The following is a 16,000-nucleotide window of genomic DNA, read 5'->3' on the forward strand; positions in this document are numbered from 1 at the left end:
AACCTGAGGATTGTAGCCCCACTTCCTCTACAGTTACGTGGTTTGGTCTCGCATTAGACAGTGTTGGGGCTGAATACGGTGGAGGGAAACTGGAGAATAGGAGTATATAGTTGCTAATTAAAGGTGGCGCATGAGACAGATTTGTCCTTACTGGGAATTATTAACAAGCAGGTTTTGATCTGTTCTTAATCACCAGAGTGTGATCTTGTTATGGACATTTTTCCCTGCAGTCTGTATCCTGCTGTAGAAAGCTAGCCGAGAGCTACAGATGCTGTTTTAAACAAAGGTGGTGCTGTAGTGCCAGGTAAAGCTTTCTGTGTGCATACAGCTTTGGAGTTGTAGAGTTATACAGCACTGAGACAGGCCCTTCAGCCCACTCTATCCATGCTGGCCATTGTATCTAAATATACGAATCCCATATTGTAAGAGTCCCTGCCTCTATCACCCACCCAGGCAGCGTGTTCCAGAATTCAACCGCCTTCTGGGTGAAAAATTTATTCCTCAAATGACTTCTAAATATCCCACACTTACCTTAAATGATGCCCTATGGTTTTAGATACCTCTGCTAAAGGAAAAGGTTTCTCACTATCTGCCCACTCCATGCCCCACATAATCTTGTATAAACTCGCCCTCCCCTCCCCTCCCCTACAAGCCTCTCATTCTCCATGGAAAACAAATCCAGCCTGTCCAGTCTCTTCTCTTGGCTGCAACACTCCATCCCAGGCAACATCCTGGTGATTCTCCTCTCCACCCTCTCCAGCACATTCACATTCTTTCCATAAGCATGGTGACCAAAACTGCAGCTGTGGTCTAATTAATATTTTCTTTAGTTGTACCACATCCTCCCTGTTCTCATATTCTGTGCCCTGGCTGTTGAGGCAAGTACCACCTTATCTACTTATGCTGCACGCATGGAGACCCGTGCACATGTACGCCAAGGTTCCTCTGTTCCATAGTACTCCCCAGGGTCCTAAGATTCACTGCGTGTATCCTACCTGTATTAGTATTCCCAAAGTGTATTGTCTCACACTGTTAGGGATTACATTCTCTCTGCTCCTGTTACCAACTGACGATATCATTTTGAAGCGGAAGACTACCTTCCTCATTATCAACACCACCACCCATTTTCGTGTCATTTACAAACTTGCTAAAGCCTCCAACATTCACACCCAGGTTGTTAATGTATGTAACAAGCAACAAGAATCCTAGCACTGATCCCTGCGGTAAACCACTGGTCACAGATTTCCAATTGCGAGGACAGCCCTCCACTAGGACCCTCTGCCTCCTTTTACCAAACCAGCTTTGGATCCAATTTGTTGAATTTCCTGGATCCCATGGGTTTTTGCCTTTTGGCTCAGTCTCCCACATCGGACCTTATCAAAGGCCTTACTGAAGTCCATATAGACTACATCAACTGTATATTGTACAGCAGTAGTCCTATACAGCTCCATGACTCTCGAGTCCATACTATAATACCCTCATTGATACCCTTGGTTACCTCTGGAAAAACTCAAATCAAATTAATCAGACAGGATCTCCACACTCCTCAGTCATAATCCACACAGATGCAGAATGAAGACTCTGTACTTCAAGAAGATGAGAGGCAGTAATCTTGCTCGTTGCTGTACATTTTGGACAATGCTCAGTAAAGGTTGTCACTAGTTTTCGTGACCACCATTTCTTCTCACTTTTATTGTTTAGATCACATCAGTTTTATCCCTGGGCCTAGATGATTAAAGGCTGGCCCAGTAGAACTTTGCACTGTATTTGGCATCTCATTGAGAAATGTCACACTGGTGCTTTGAGAAGCTGTTATAATTTTGGGGCTGAGGTGTGTTATCGGGGCAGGGAGGAGAGGACTGATTTCTGCAGCTGAGTTGGCCTGGAGTCCATTATGCCAATTCTGGCGAGTCTAGCTGTCGGATAAGCAACACTTCTAGCGTTGAGCTTTGACTCAAATGACTGTCTGACTAATAGCTGTGGAGGTGAAAGCAGAGGGATCCCACAGCCTCTATCTGGGCCTTCCTCACATGGCCATGTTCCCTTCTTCCTGTGAAGTACAAGAAATATTGAGGTATCAGAGGAATCAGACACTTGGTCTTGGATCACTTCCTGTACACAAGACACCGATAATGATATCTGTGGTGGTTGGGGAGTAAACTTGCTGTCCTTGTTTTGCAGGTGGTGATCAATCTGGGCCTTGTCTACAAGGTGCACCAGTACAGTGGAATCATCTTCCAGTTCGTTGCATTTGTAAATCGGCGACACCGTGTTGTTCCAGATATCCTAGCAGCAGGAGGGAGATATGACAATCTGGTGAGTCCTTTGACCTTATGTTACCTTGGTTACTGCCTTAGATTCTGTTTGATAGATGCAGGAGTGTTTGTTGTGTACTCCTCTCAATCTTATAAACATGCCATTAAAGTAAGCTTTGTGGCTTCTGTCAGTCATTGACACACCTTAAACAAGGCAGTGTTGTTTGCTATATTGCAGCAGTTTTCAATTTGATCAGAGATCACAATAGGAATAAAGGGCTTGCTGTAACATAGTGTGTCACTCAGTGCTCACATCTGCCAAGTTATTAAAATGTCTTTCTGTTCACTTTATCCGTATACACTTGCACTATGGTGTCTGTACTCCTCTGACAAACCCTCTCTTACCTTTTGACAAAACAAGGCCACTCTCCATGTATCAATCAGCTCAACTCAACAACATTGGGCTAGTTGAGAGTGGCAGGCATCCATAACTTTACTCCGCCTTCACTCCACATTCACACAGCCCACTGAATATTTCCTTCCTTTAGCTTTTAGCACCCAAGATGCAGACCCAATTGAGCTGACAACCCTCTGCATTGACTCCAACTCAAAGACATGGACTGTAGTTGCATTCTTTTTATTGCTGCAGACTTCCTTAACTCAGTAAGAATTGTACACAGGAGCATGCAAGGTAAAAGCTGACTTCCTCCCACCTGATTGGATGCGTGTGTTGCCGATCTGTCTGTGGCTTTTGCAAGCAGATTACACCTTGTGCCACGTGTGCTGTCCCAGATTATCGTCACAGAGTGATTCTTAAGTGCAGGTGGCAGTTGATGAAAGAATTGAAACTAAGAGATCCTTGTGAGGCATATTCCTGCACATTGGTCCTATGAGATGCCTACTTCCATTCACTTCTACAGATTTTGTTGCTAAATAAAAGTAAAGTTCTGTCTGGTTGTTATTAATAAACATGTGAGCTGCACATACCCAGAAAATCACTCTTTCTTACAGAATTATCCCAATAATCAAGATCCCACTAGGAATAAAGAGGGTGATTGTTGGCAGTGGAGGGACAGATTAGTCGGGGTCATTGATTGTGATCTGATGCCTGGTGGAAATTGGGTGAGAAGAGGTTTGGTTTCAATGCCCCTTCCATGGAGAATGGCCTCTGGGGTGAGTGACTGGAGGAAGCCAGGTACGTGTAGAGCCTAGGGCGAGCCTGCACTGTGTGCAGTGAAGCAACACATTAACCTGGCCAGGTGGTTGCACAGCAGAGAGGTTTATTAAAACTGTTGAGCTGTTGAGCAGATGGGTCTGTGGGTTGATCCTGATTTCCTAGACCCTGATTTGTGTTCTTGGTATGGTCTGCTTTAATAATGTCTGTCACTTAAATTGCACAGGGAGGAAACTTTGTAGTGTCTTGGCTGGTCCATGTACCTGTTCAGTCTAGTTCCAGCATGAGCACTGGAAGACACAGCAGCTAGACTCGGTGACTCACCTATTAACTTTTCCCCCTTTCCTGACTGGCTCAGAGCCAAGTCCAGCCGCCCAACTTTCCCGTAGTTGTTCATCTGTATGACAGCAAGTGCCATTTTCAGTCCTCTTTCTTGCAAGTATTTGGACTTGGGAGATCAGTTGCTCCTTGTTTCCGTTCTGTACTTGGAGAATTGTGTACCATTCTGGTCACCACACTACAGGAAGGATGTGGTAGCAATAGAGAGAGTGCAGAAGAGAATCGTCAGGATGTTGTCTGGAATGGAGGGCAGTAGTTATCCAATGTCTCCTTATCATTGGATAGTTTGGGTTGATTCTCACTGGAACGTGGGAGGCTGACCGGTGACCTTTACAGAGGTTTACAAAATTACGAGGGGCGTGGATAGGATAAATACTCTTTTTCTCAGGGGACACTCAGCGTTTCAGGAACAACTTCTTCCCCTCCACCATCAGATTTCTGAACGGTCCATGAACCTATGAACACTACCTTGTTATTCCTCTTTTGCACTATATTTTTGTAAATTATATTAATTTTTATGTCTTTATGTCTTGCACTGTACTGCTGCTGCAAAACAACAAATTTCATGATGTATGTCAGTAATAATAAACCTGATTCTGATTTCACACTACTTTGTCGTCAGTTCTAATTTCTGGAGTGCTCACACTGCAGAGCAGTTTGGGAGCTGTGCTAGGAAGGACCATTATCCCTGGAGGTATTCCTCAGATGCTCAGCAGGTTCGCAAATCTATTTGACCTTCTCAAGAAATAAATCGTTCCTTTTCCACTCCTTTAGATCCTCGAGTTCCAGGGTCCACAAGTCTCAGGTCCGGTTCCCACTGCCGTAGGAGTCAGCCTTGCCTTGGATAAGATCTCCACGCTTTGTAGTGCATCAATGCCGGTGAGTGATCTGACTAAAATTTTAACTTGTCTTTTTGTTGACTTCACTCATTATAATTAATAAATTGATCAAGAGGGTGGGAGATTGGGGTTGGGAGAGGGATGGCTAATGATGGGGGCAGACAGATGGACTGGCATAGGCACTTTTGGTCGTTTGCCTTGAATTACTGTGCTGTTTGTGAACTACCTGTTGAAAATCTCCATGGCCAAGGGCTAAACTTCATCCTTCCATTACAGTGTGATGGTTGCCATTGTAAGGCACTGGTGGTTGCAGTCAGGAGGACGTTGATTGACAGATCTATCGACATCATCCAGAAGCTGTGGACAGTGGGGATAAATGCTGAACTCCTATGTGATGCCTCCCAGGTAAAGCACTACAGAGCTGGCTGTTGGGCCTATGGGCAATTTGATTTAGTAGGGAGAGGCAAAAATACTCTTGGGTGATAACCACTGTGAATTCTTGTCTCGTTGGTAAAGACACCACCACACTTTTCACCCAGACAGTGTTCCCTTTAAATCTTTCCCGCTCACCTTCAACCTATGCCCTCTACTTTTAGACTCCCCTATCCTGTAAGTATATTCCCTATCTATGCCCCTCATGATTTTATAAACCTCTGTCAGGTCACCTCTCAACCTCCTTTGCTTCAGTCCCAGTCTGTCCAGTCTCTCCTTATGACTCAAGCCCTCCAGTCCCAACAATATCCTGTGGATCTTTTCTGCACTCTCTCTAGCTTAATCACATCCTTCCTATAGCATGGTGACTGGAAGTACACTGGAAGTGGAGTCTCATCAACATCCTGTACAGCTCTAACACTCTATAGATGTACTGTTGAAAGTATCCTGACTGGTAGCATCATGGTCTGGTACAGCAATTCAAATGCACAGGAACGTAAGAAGCTGCAGAGAGTAGTGGACTCAGTCCAATACATCACGGGCACATCCCTCCCCATCATCAGTGGTATCTACAGGAGGAGCTGCCTCAGGAAGGCAGCATCTATCATTAAAGATCCCCACCATCTGGGCCACACCATCTTCTCACAGCTACTTCCCTTTAACCATTCAGTTCTTGAACCAACTGGCATGACCCCAATCACTACCTTGGTTTAACAACACTGTGACCACTTTGCACTACAATGAACTTTCTTTTTGTTCTAATTGTGTTCTTTCTTGTATAATTTATATAGTTAATGTATAATTTGTTTTTCTTATGAATGTTGTGTCTCTAATGCTGTGATGCTGCTGCAAGTAAGTTTTTCATTGTACTTGTGCATATGACAATAAACATGACTTGATTTGACTTAACTTGAACATGACATCCCATCTTGTAATCAATGCCCTGATTGATATATATTGTCATGGAGTGAGTCTTCAGTGTAGGGTGGCATCTGATGAAAGAGCTGATCCTTGTGAGGTATAATTCTGCAGATTGGTCCTACGAGAAGCCTACCTCCATTCACTTCTACAGATTTTGTTGCTAATTAAAAATCCATACGATTAAGGTTCTGTCTGGTTGTTATTAATAAACATCCAAGTTCTGTGGACAGCAGTGGCCCTCAGTCTATTCCACCCCTTTATGTAGGTGACCTGCGTGGATGCAGTCATGTGAACTTCACGGCTCGGGTGACGTGTGGCAGTGGTCACTTAACAGCAGCTGGAGTGGGGTGGGTGCACCTGATCTAGACACCTCTCCCCATTTCTGCTTCCTTGGGGCAGTTTACTGACCCTTGACCCCCTTTCTTCCCTCCCACCCATTGCCCCAGCTGAGATCCAACAATGTAGCATTGTCTGGGAATAGAATCTGGGCTGTTCCTCCATGGATACTTCAGGACCATATCATTATATTTACTATCTTCCGTTACATTATACTACAAACTAATTGTATTTCTTGTGAATCAAACTAATGTTTCTGATTTCCACTGCTTATGGTTTTAAGTTAGAGCTCTGCTGTTTTAATGAACAGGAAGAAGTTCAGAAGCATTGCAAACAGACTGGAATCATTTATGCAATCCTGGTCTCGGATAAAGAGAATAAACACGTGAAGGTACAAGTGGTTTGGATTTTTAAAATCCTTCTCCATGTTACAAGCCACATTCTTTGTATCTATGTAAATTACTTTACATTAATATTCTGTGTCATTGCTCCTGTATGTGTGGCTAATGACAGGAGTCTTGCAACATACAATCAAAGTCACACAGCATGGAAACGGGCCCTTCAGCAAAACGAATCCACGCCACCCACTTACTCCAATCCCATTTTATTCTCCCCACGTTCTCATCAACTCCCCCCAGATTCTACCCCTTGCCTACACACTAGGGGAAATTTACAGCGGCCAATTAACCCTCCGATTTGCATCTTTGGAGTGTGGGAGGAAACTGCAGCTCCAGAAGGAAACCCATGTGGTCACAGGGAGAACATGCAAACTCCATACAGACACCACCTGAGGTCAGGATTGAACCCGGGTCTCTGGAGCTGTGGAGTAGTGACTCTACTAGCTATGCCACTGTACTGCCCTTGCTGTGCAGTCATATTTCTCTCTCTCCCCCTGCAGCCCTCACTCTATCTTAGCCAAACAAGACCAATCTATCTGTCCTTGCTGCTCTCCCCTTTACCCTTTCTTTGTGACTGAATCCTGGCGTCCAGGCTTATCTGGTACCTTGACAGTGAAGGCCTGTGGTACTCTCCCACCGTACCCCAGCTATAGGCAGCGGAGTAGGTTTCCAGAGCAGGCTTTGCCACAAGGTTCCCCATCCTGTGATCTGTGGCAACTCTCGGATAGGTTGGCAGATAGCAGTTTGTGAAAAGATGGGAATTTTCAAGTTGTGCTTTTCTAAATTGAAGTCCCCAAAAAGAGGACTTTAATTTACATATACGTCTGCAGGTTTGATTTTATTTATACATGTGACTTTATGGTAATCCTGTACATGGGTGATTTGGAGTTCAGTTGTCGTTTGGTCAACACCATTGCAGATTGGAATGTGCTTTTAAAATTCCAAGCGAATTAACATTTTTAAGACTATTTCTTTGATAAGGGGGACCTTTGCACTGGAGAGGCAAGAGCTTGTATTTCAGGAGGAGAAAGGGAATGGGGGAGGCTAGAGTGGGAGAGTGAAAAGGGGAAGGAATATAAAAATGAAACAAGTTCCTATATGACCTCTTCCTCCTCAGGCTGTTCCTGATACTCGCCAGGTAACTGGAGGTTATCAGTACACTGATAACACTGGAGGTCAGTGTTATTAGTGTACTGTTGAACCCAGTGTGGTTGCTTGAATTTTGCTGCTGACATTTCCATAGCTAGCTGTTCATTGAAAGAGGATTATGTAAACACCAGGAGAGAATGAACTTCAAGGGCTGTGGGGAAAACGTGCAATGGTGAGATTAATAGGGCAGCTCTACGTAGGGGTTAGCAGGGGACGATGGGCCAAGTGGTTGCCTCTTCTGCTACCTAATTTGACTATTCCCTGACAGTAACAGGAACCCGTAACAGTGTGGTTCATTGCAGAGTCCTGACACGCTGCCAGAATATCCGAAGATTATCATTGGTGTTGGTTAAGTTTCTCAGAAGTCTTTCCCTCAGCAAGGCTGAATATTGTGGCTGGGTGTATCTTGCTATTGTGTTCTTGCAATGAGATTACAAATCCCGGTGATGCAAGGATACTAATTTCATCCAGGTTGAAATACAAATCATGCTAACTTTGCCCCCATTTCAAGCAGTCCCTGTGCTTCGGAAGCTCAGAGATTAAAAATAACAACATTGCTTTTATTTTCTTCGGCGTTAATGTCCTGGACAGGATTTATGCGGGTTTCTTATTGATTGTGCTTTAACAAAGGTTTATGGGGTGGTTGTGGGAGTGATGAGGGGAGCAAGTGGGGTTTCACCAGTTGGCTGAGGGTAGAGGTTGTGACCCTCTTCTGGAAGAGCGGAAGCAGACGAGTTGAGGTCTTCCAGTAAACATGCATGTGGTGGTGGATGTGAAGGGAAGCCTCTTGCAAGTGGTGCAGGCAGTATCCTGGGATGGGAAATCTTGGTTGTTTTGTGTGGAGAACTGAAAGCCCTCTGGGTGTGTGTGGTGGAGGGGGCTGGAGCATGGATGCATGTGTGGTTGTGTGCATGCATGTGGAGAGAGAGGGGTGGGAGAGCTTGTTGAGGGGGAACCTCCCACTCTCCCACTTCACCTTCATCAGTGGTGTGTGGTTCTTCATGGCTTCTCCCTCCTCAGGTGAGATCATTTGAAAAGGACAAACAGACGGAAAAGCGAGTTTTTGGAAAGTGAATTGCTGGAACATTTCTCTCAGAAACTGTGGTGCAAAGTGTCGATGACAAGAACAGCAGGTGAGCACAGTTTGGTTCTGGGGGTTGGTGGTCATTATTGGAGGTGCTGGTGGAGTGGATTCAGTGGAGCAGAGAGTCAGGCCAGGTAATCGTCTGAAATGGGAGAGAGTAAATAACAAATGGTTATCAGCATTGATTGGTACCAAAAACCAAAGAAACCAGACTCATGCTAGAAACATGGAAATAAGTGCAGAAACAGGTCTTCATTGTGAGCTTTCTGGTAGAGTACAGGAGTTGGGACATTATGTTGCAGTTGTACAAGACGTTGGTGAGACCTGCACTTGGAGTATTGTGTACAGTTTTAGTCACACCTGTTATAGGAAAGACTTCATTAAACTGGAATGGTGCAGAGAAGATTTACAATGATGTTGCCAGGATCTGAGGGCCTGAGTATAGGGAGAGGTTGGGTAGACTAGGAATTTTTTTTCCTTGGAACATACAGTGGCATGCAAAAGTTTGGGCACCCTGGTCAAAATTTCTGTTACTGTGAATAGCTAAGCGAGTAAAAGATGACCTGATTTCCAAAAGGCATAAAGTTAAAGATGACACATTTCTTTAATATTTTAAGCAAGATTACTTTTTTATTTCCATCTTTTACAGTTTCAAAAAAGCAAAAAAGGAAAAGGGCCCGAAGCAAAAGTTTGGGCACCCTGCATGGTCAGTACTTAGTAACACCCCCTTTGGCAAGTATCACAGCTTGTAAACGCTTTCTGTAGCCAGCTAAGAGTCTTTCAATTCTTGTTTGAGGGATTTTTGCCCATTCTTCCTTGCAAAAGGCTTCTAGTTCTGTGAGATTCTTGGGCCGTCTTGCATGCACTGCTCTTTTGAGGTCTATCCACAGATTTTCGATCATGTTTAGGTCAGGGGACCGTGAGGGCCACGGCAAAACCTTCAGCTTGTGCCTCTTGAGGTAGTCCATTGTGGATTTCGAGATGTGTTTAGGATCGTATCCTGTTGTAGAAGCCATCCTCTTTTCATCTTCGGCTTTTTTTTTTACAGACGTTGTGATGTTTGCTTCCAGAATTTGCTGGTATTTAATTGAATTCATTCTTCCCTCTATATCAGTGAAATGTTCCCTGTGCCACTGGCTGCAACACAAGCCCAAAGCATGATCGATCCACCCCCGTGCTTAACAGTTGGAGAGGTGTTCTTTTCATGAAATTCTGCACCCTTTCTTCTCCAAACTCTCCTGCATCCTCACCACAAATTCAGCGTCAGAAGTTTGCAAAGGAACATCTAAACAAGCCTGATGCATTTTGGAAACAAGTCCTGTGGACTGATGAAGTTAAAACAGAACTTTTTGGCCACAATGAGCAAAGGTATGTTTGGAGTAAAAAGGGTGCAGAATTTCATGAAAAGAACACCTCTCCAACTGTTAAGCACCGGGGTGGATCGATCATGCTTTGGGCTTGTGTTGCTGCCAGTGGCACGGGGAACATTTCACTGGTAGAAAGAAGAATGAATTCAATTAAATACCAGCAAATTCTGGAAGCAAACATCACACTGTCTGTAAAAAAAAAAGCCGAAGATGAAAAGAGGATGGCTTCTCCACAGGATAACGATCCTTAACACAGCTCAAAATCCACACTGGACTACCTCAAGGGGCACAAGCTGAAGGTTTTGCCGTGGCCCTCACGGTCCCCTGACCCAAACATCATTGAAAATCTGTGGATAGACCTCAAAAGAGCAGTGCATGCAAGACGGCCCAAGAATCTCACAGAACTAGAAGCCTTTTACAAGGAAGAATGGGCGAAATCCCCAAACATGAATTGAAAAGACTCTTCGCTGGCTACAGAAAGCGTTTGCAAGCTGTGATACTTGCCAAAGGGGGTGTTACTAAGTACTGACATGCAGGGTGGCCCAACTTTTGCTTCAGGCCCTTTTCCTTTTTTGTTATTTTGAAACTGTAAAAGATGGAAATAAAAAAAAAGTAATCTTGCTTAAAATATTAAAGATATGTGTGATGCTTTAACTTTATGCCTTTTGGAAATCAGGTCATCTTTTACTCACTTAGCTATTCACAGTAACAGAAATTTTGACCAGGGGTGCCCAAACTTTTGCATGCCACTGTAGGAGACTGAGGAAGCTACCTTTATAGAGGTGTATAAAATCATGAGGGGTATAGATAGGGTGAAAGCACAGTCTTTTTACCAGCAAAGGGGAACTGAAAACTAGAGGGCATAGGTTTAAATGTGAAGATTTAAAAAAGGGACCTGAGGGGCAACTTCATGCAGAGGGTGGTGCATATATGGAACGAGCTGCCAGAGAAAGTGGTTGAGGCAGGCTCAATAACAACATTTCAAAGACATTTGGATAACTACATGGATAGGAGGGGTTTAGAGGGATCCGGGCCAAATGAGGGCAAATGGGAGTAACTTGGTGGGCACCATGGTCAGCATGGACGAGTTGGGCTGAAGGGCCCGTTCCATGCTGTATTACTGTATGGCTCAGAGACTCTACACTGTGACAATAAAGTTAAATTTGAGTCCTGGAGGGAATTAGGTACTTTGACGTAAAAATATCAATGGAAATGGAAAGGCATTGAAGACCTCTGATGTCACGTGACACAATAAGCAGCATCAAAATTACTGACATAACTGTTGATGGTTCAGTGAAGAGTCATTGATGATGCTCAGAATTGAATGTGATGTCCAGTGCAGGTCTGGTGACAGACCTTTGGTGAATATGGGGATCAGGTATTGAGACATTGCTTCCCTTTCTCTTTACTGAGATTACAGAAGACCTTTGTGTTTAAATTTAAAAGGAATTTAGATCTGTAAATCAAGTTTCACCAGTTGGCTGCGGGGGGAGGTCGTGGCAGTCCTCTGAAAGGAAGAAACAGACTCCCCAGCTACACCAGCACAGGTTGGCCAGAAGTTACCAAGAGAAAATGGGAAAAAGAACATGCTGGAAATCTGAAACAAAAAATGAAAATGCTAGAAATACTTGGCAGGTCAGGCAGCATCTATGAAGAGAGAAACGGTTCAGAGAGAGAAATGTTTCAGAGTTAAAATTTTAGGTAACCCTGTCTGTAACAGAACTTAATGTGATTTTGGCTCAGTTTTTTCTCTCCCTATTACTGTTGTCTGACCTGCTGGGCATGTCCGACAGCCCTGCTATTAACACCACAAAAGACAAAGAAGCTCTAACTGCCACACTGTCTCGCCCTATCTGGGATATTCCCTTCGTTCTACCCATCCCTCCCCACCCTCTCTGCAGCCAAGACTAACTTGTTTAATCATTTTCCCAGTCCTGGACTCTTGAATGTTTCTTTTAGCATAGGCACTGCCTGACCTGCTGAGTTTTCCAGCATTTTCTGGTTTAGTCAATGGGGAAGATCTATTGATATGATTACTATCAGTTTAATGACATCAGTTTGACAAAGCTGCTCACTAAAGTGGCCCAATTCGGACCAAGTACTGGCTGCAATGAAACACTTCAAATGGCTGGATTCATAATTATTTCTCACTATATTGGGGAACACTGGCCAGTAGGGACATTTTACATCTGATCTCATTGTTAAAAGTTTACATTATTGCTCCTGTTGTGAGCTTCCTTTTGAGTGATTGCTTTGTTTACAGTCTTTCTTCCTGTGTTTAACTCTAAGCAGGGAATCTCCAGAGATCCTCTCCTCTCAGGGCCCGATAGGATCACTCTGCAGTGTTACAGGTAACAGGGTGCATGTGTGTCTAGGTTAACGATGTAATGTCCCTCATTGAAGGGAAGGTGATGGGGTAGTGAATGTCAATTATTGAATACAGTAAGTTGCCGTGGTTGGAATCATCATTAAGTTCAATTCTTGGGACTTGCATTATTTTTCTCAGTATTTCAGACCTTTGAAATCTGATGCTGTACCTATCATAGCAATACTGTAGTTATTGTTATTCTGTCAGGTTCAAAGGTGTCTATTCATTTTCACTGGAATTGAACGTGCAAAAGTAACAATTACTCTGTCATGTAATGATACCATTGCTGATAATAATTATACACATACTGTACTCAAGTTTACAGTTGTGTGTAACGTTTATTGGTGAATTCATTATGAGAGAATAGATGAAGTCTCTCTACTGTGCTGAGGTATTTGTTCTGATGCCTCCTATATCTTTCTTTCACTTTAGTTTTGTGAAAGTATTCTTGTTATTTCATTCTGTCATTCACAATAAATTCAGTTTATTTTGATCAAATCCTTCAATGGCTTTTGGAGTTAGGGACCCAACTGCAATCGTGTACGGTGTTGGTGAGGTTATACCTGGAAAATTAGTCTCCTTACCTTAAAAAAAAGATGTACTTCCCATAGAAGTGCAGCAAAGGTTTAGCAGATGACCAGAAATTTCTTCATGGCAGTGAACCTTGGGAATCTCAGAGGCTACGGTGACTTGGGTATTGAGTTCATTTGAGAAAGAGATCAATGGATTTCTGGTTATTAAGAGAGTGCATAATAATAGCACTGTGGTAGATCAGCCAAGATCTTGATGTATGGTGGAGCAGGCTCAAAGAGCCACTGCTCCTGCTCCTTTTTCTCTTACTCCTACGTTCTTCCTCCAACGTAGATGGCACCATTAGCTGTTCACAACTGCACACCCTATGGAAGTGATATTGCTGACCAAGGTCTATGCTAACCTTTTAAATGAGATTTGTTAACCCTTTAAATGAAACTGCCATTTCCTGCCTTCTGCTGCAAACCAATCTGATGAGCCAAAGCTACATTAGTAATTTATTTGTAATTTTTTTAAAGTCAAATTGCCTTCCTCTCACAGGATCTTTTGAATCAAGTGGAGGTTCAATTACCCCAAATCTTACTTTCATTCCACCCGACAAGTTATCTGCCAGCAACAAAGAGCGGTACAGAGAGAAGGTGAGAGGATTACCCCTTGTGTTCGCATGCTATAGGAGATCTTCAGCCAAATTTCAGCTATTGTGAGAATCCTTAATCGTAAGCCTGCAAAAATCCTGATTACCAAATAGTGTAGGACAGTTAGGACATATCTATATGTTTGAAAATTGGTCAACATAATGCATTAAATTGGACATTCAGGGCTAAAAGAGTATTTTACTCAGTTTACTTTCTACCTTTGTACCGTGTCCTAGCAAACTAAGTTAGTGCTCTTCCAAAGTCTGTGGCTTCTAATAACTTGTGCATTTTCCTATGAATTTGTGCAAATACTAACAAGATCTTTGCATGTTAGTAGGACTCTGTAGCTGAGTATGGGCATCATTAAAACCGGTGCTTGTCAAAACCAGAATCCATAGCGAGCAGGGGAATGAACAGTGGCCACTTCATTATTGTAATTCGCTGCAGCACTTGTCTGAGTTTTACTCATTCTGCATACCTTCTTTCATCCCAGGTTGAAACAAGACTTAAAACCTTTGTTGGTAACCTGCAGCAGAAAAGTAGTGAAATTGAAGTTTTAATGGTAAGTGTCTGAGTGACAGGTGCAGAATGTGTGTGTGGGACCCTGCGGAATGAAGGGTGCAGCCCACAATGGACAGAGGCACAGCACAATGATCGGGGCAGCTGGTGGGGGAATCAAGGTGAGATCAAGAGAAAGGAGAAAGATATTGAGCAATTTCATTGATACTCTTTCTTTCCCTCCCCATTGAAAAGATGAGCTAAGCCAAATATCCTAGATTAAAGATGACAATTTTTGATCAGCTGATCCATTTCAAAGTTTGTCTCATAAATGGCACATCTGGGAGCGCAGAGAACTGTAGCAGTATGAAAGGTAAATCCATGTTTTTATTTAATAGTGAGATGCCAGGAATTGTGGGGGAGCAAGAAAGTTTGGGGTTACGTGCAGAGAAATTGGGGCATTGAGTATAAAAGTCGGTGAAATTCAGGTTGCAGCTGTTTAAAACTTTGACCAGGCCACATTTGGAACATTGTGTACAGTTCTGGTCAGCACATTACAGGAAGGATGTGGAGGCTTTGGAGAGAGTGCAGAAGAGGTTCACCAGGATGCTGCCTGGATTAGAGAGCATTAGCTATGAGGAGAGGTTGGAGAAACTTGGATCGTTTTCTCTGGACCATCGAAGGCTGAGGGGGTGACCCGTTAGAAGTATATAAAAATATGAGAGGCATAAATAAGGTAGATGGTCAGAGTCTTTTTCCAGGGTGGAAATGTCAAGTACTAGAGGGCATAGGTTTAAGGTGAGGGGGAGAAAGTTTAAAGGAGATCTACATAGTTATAGGTGCCTGGAACGGGCTGTCAGGGTGATGGTAGAAGCAGATATGATAGTAATAGTTAAGAGGCATTTAGACAGGCACAGGGGAGGGAACAGAGGGATACAGACCTTGTGCAGGCAGATGGGACTAGTTTAGATTGGCATCACGGTTGGCACAGACATGGTAGGCTGAACTGTGCTCTACTGTTCTGTGTAAGCACTAGCCACTGATAGACGATTCAGATGCAAGAGCGACGTTGGACTTCAGTTCAAGGAGTTCTTGCATTTAGATGAATCTTTGGGGTTAGGCTCCACCTGGAGCCTCACATGTAGTCTGGGCAGTACACCTTGAGGTTATACTGGCCTTTGAAGGGGTACATGACAGGTCCACCAGGATGTGCCTGGGACTAAAGAGGTTGTTAGAGTCTAAGCTTGCATTTCCATGAATATCGAAGTTGAGGTTTTTAAGGTGATTCAACGGTTTGATGAGAGTGGGGAGGAAGTCTCTCCTCTGGGGGACTCTAGAACAAGGGGGAGCATTCAGGAGTAAAGTGAGAGAGCAGTGAAAGCTGAAACTCTTGCTCATTGTCCCCCCCACTCACTTTACCCATCCCCTCCAAAAAGTACTGATAAAGCTGAAGGATTCATGGAAAATCTCAAACCAGAGATTGGTAGGTGTTTTGTTAGACAAGGGCGTTAAAGGTTACAGAACCTAGGTGGGTAGGTGAACAGGATACAGAACAGCTGTGATCTGATTGAATGGTGAGACAAGTTTGAGGGGCTGAATGGCCTAATCTTGTTCTTCTATTTCTTCCTGAAACTAAAACTATTGAGATGGCAACTAAGCAGTTTCGTGAGAGTG

General features: G+C 43.6%; 1 protein-coding gene across 1 annotated transcript in view; it reads left to right on the forward strand.

Annotated features, from left to right (window-relative positions):
- Nucleotides 1–16,000, forward strand: part of LOC127568795 (eIF-2-alpha kinase GCN2-like) — a 116,800-nt gene that overhangs the window by 96,024 nt on the left and 4,776 nt on the right. The window contains 9 exon segments of the mRNA XM_052013006.1: nt 2,182–2,316; nt 4,543–4,647; nt 4,884–5,012; nt 6,607–6,687; nt 8,864–8,905; nt 8,907–8,999; nt 12,558–12,645; nt 13,734–13,831; nt 14,322–14,390. Coding sequence (XP_051868966.1) covers nt 2,182–2,316; nt 4,543–4,647; nt 4,884–5,012; nt 6,607–6,687; nt 8,864–8,905; nt 8,907–8,999; nt 12,558–12,645; nt 13,734–13,831; nt 14,322–14,390 — 840 coding nt within the window.

The sequence above is a fragment of the Pristis pectinata genome, chromosome 1 (assembly GCF_009764475.1).
Source record: "Pristis pectinata isolate sPriPec2 chromosome 1, sPriPec2.1.pri, whole genome shotgun sequence".
Classification (NCBI taxonomy): domain Eukaryota; kingdom Metazoa; phylum Chordata; class Chondrichthyes; order Rhinopristiformes; family Pristidae; genus Pristis; species Pristis pectinata.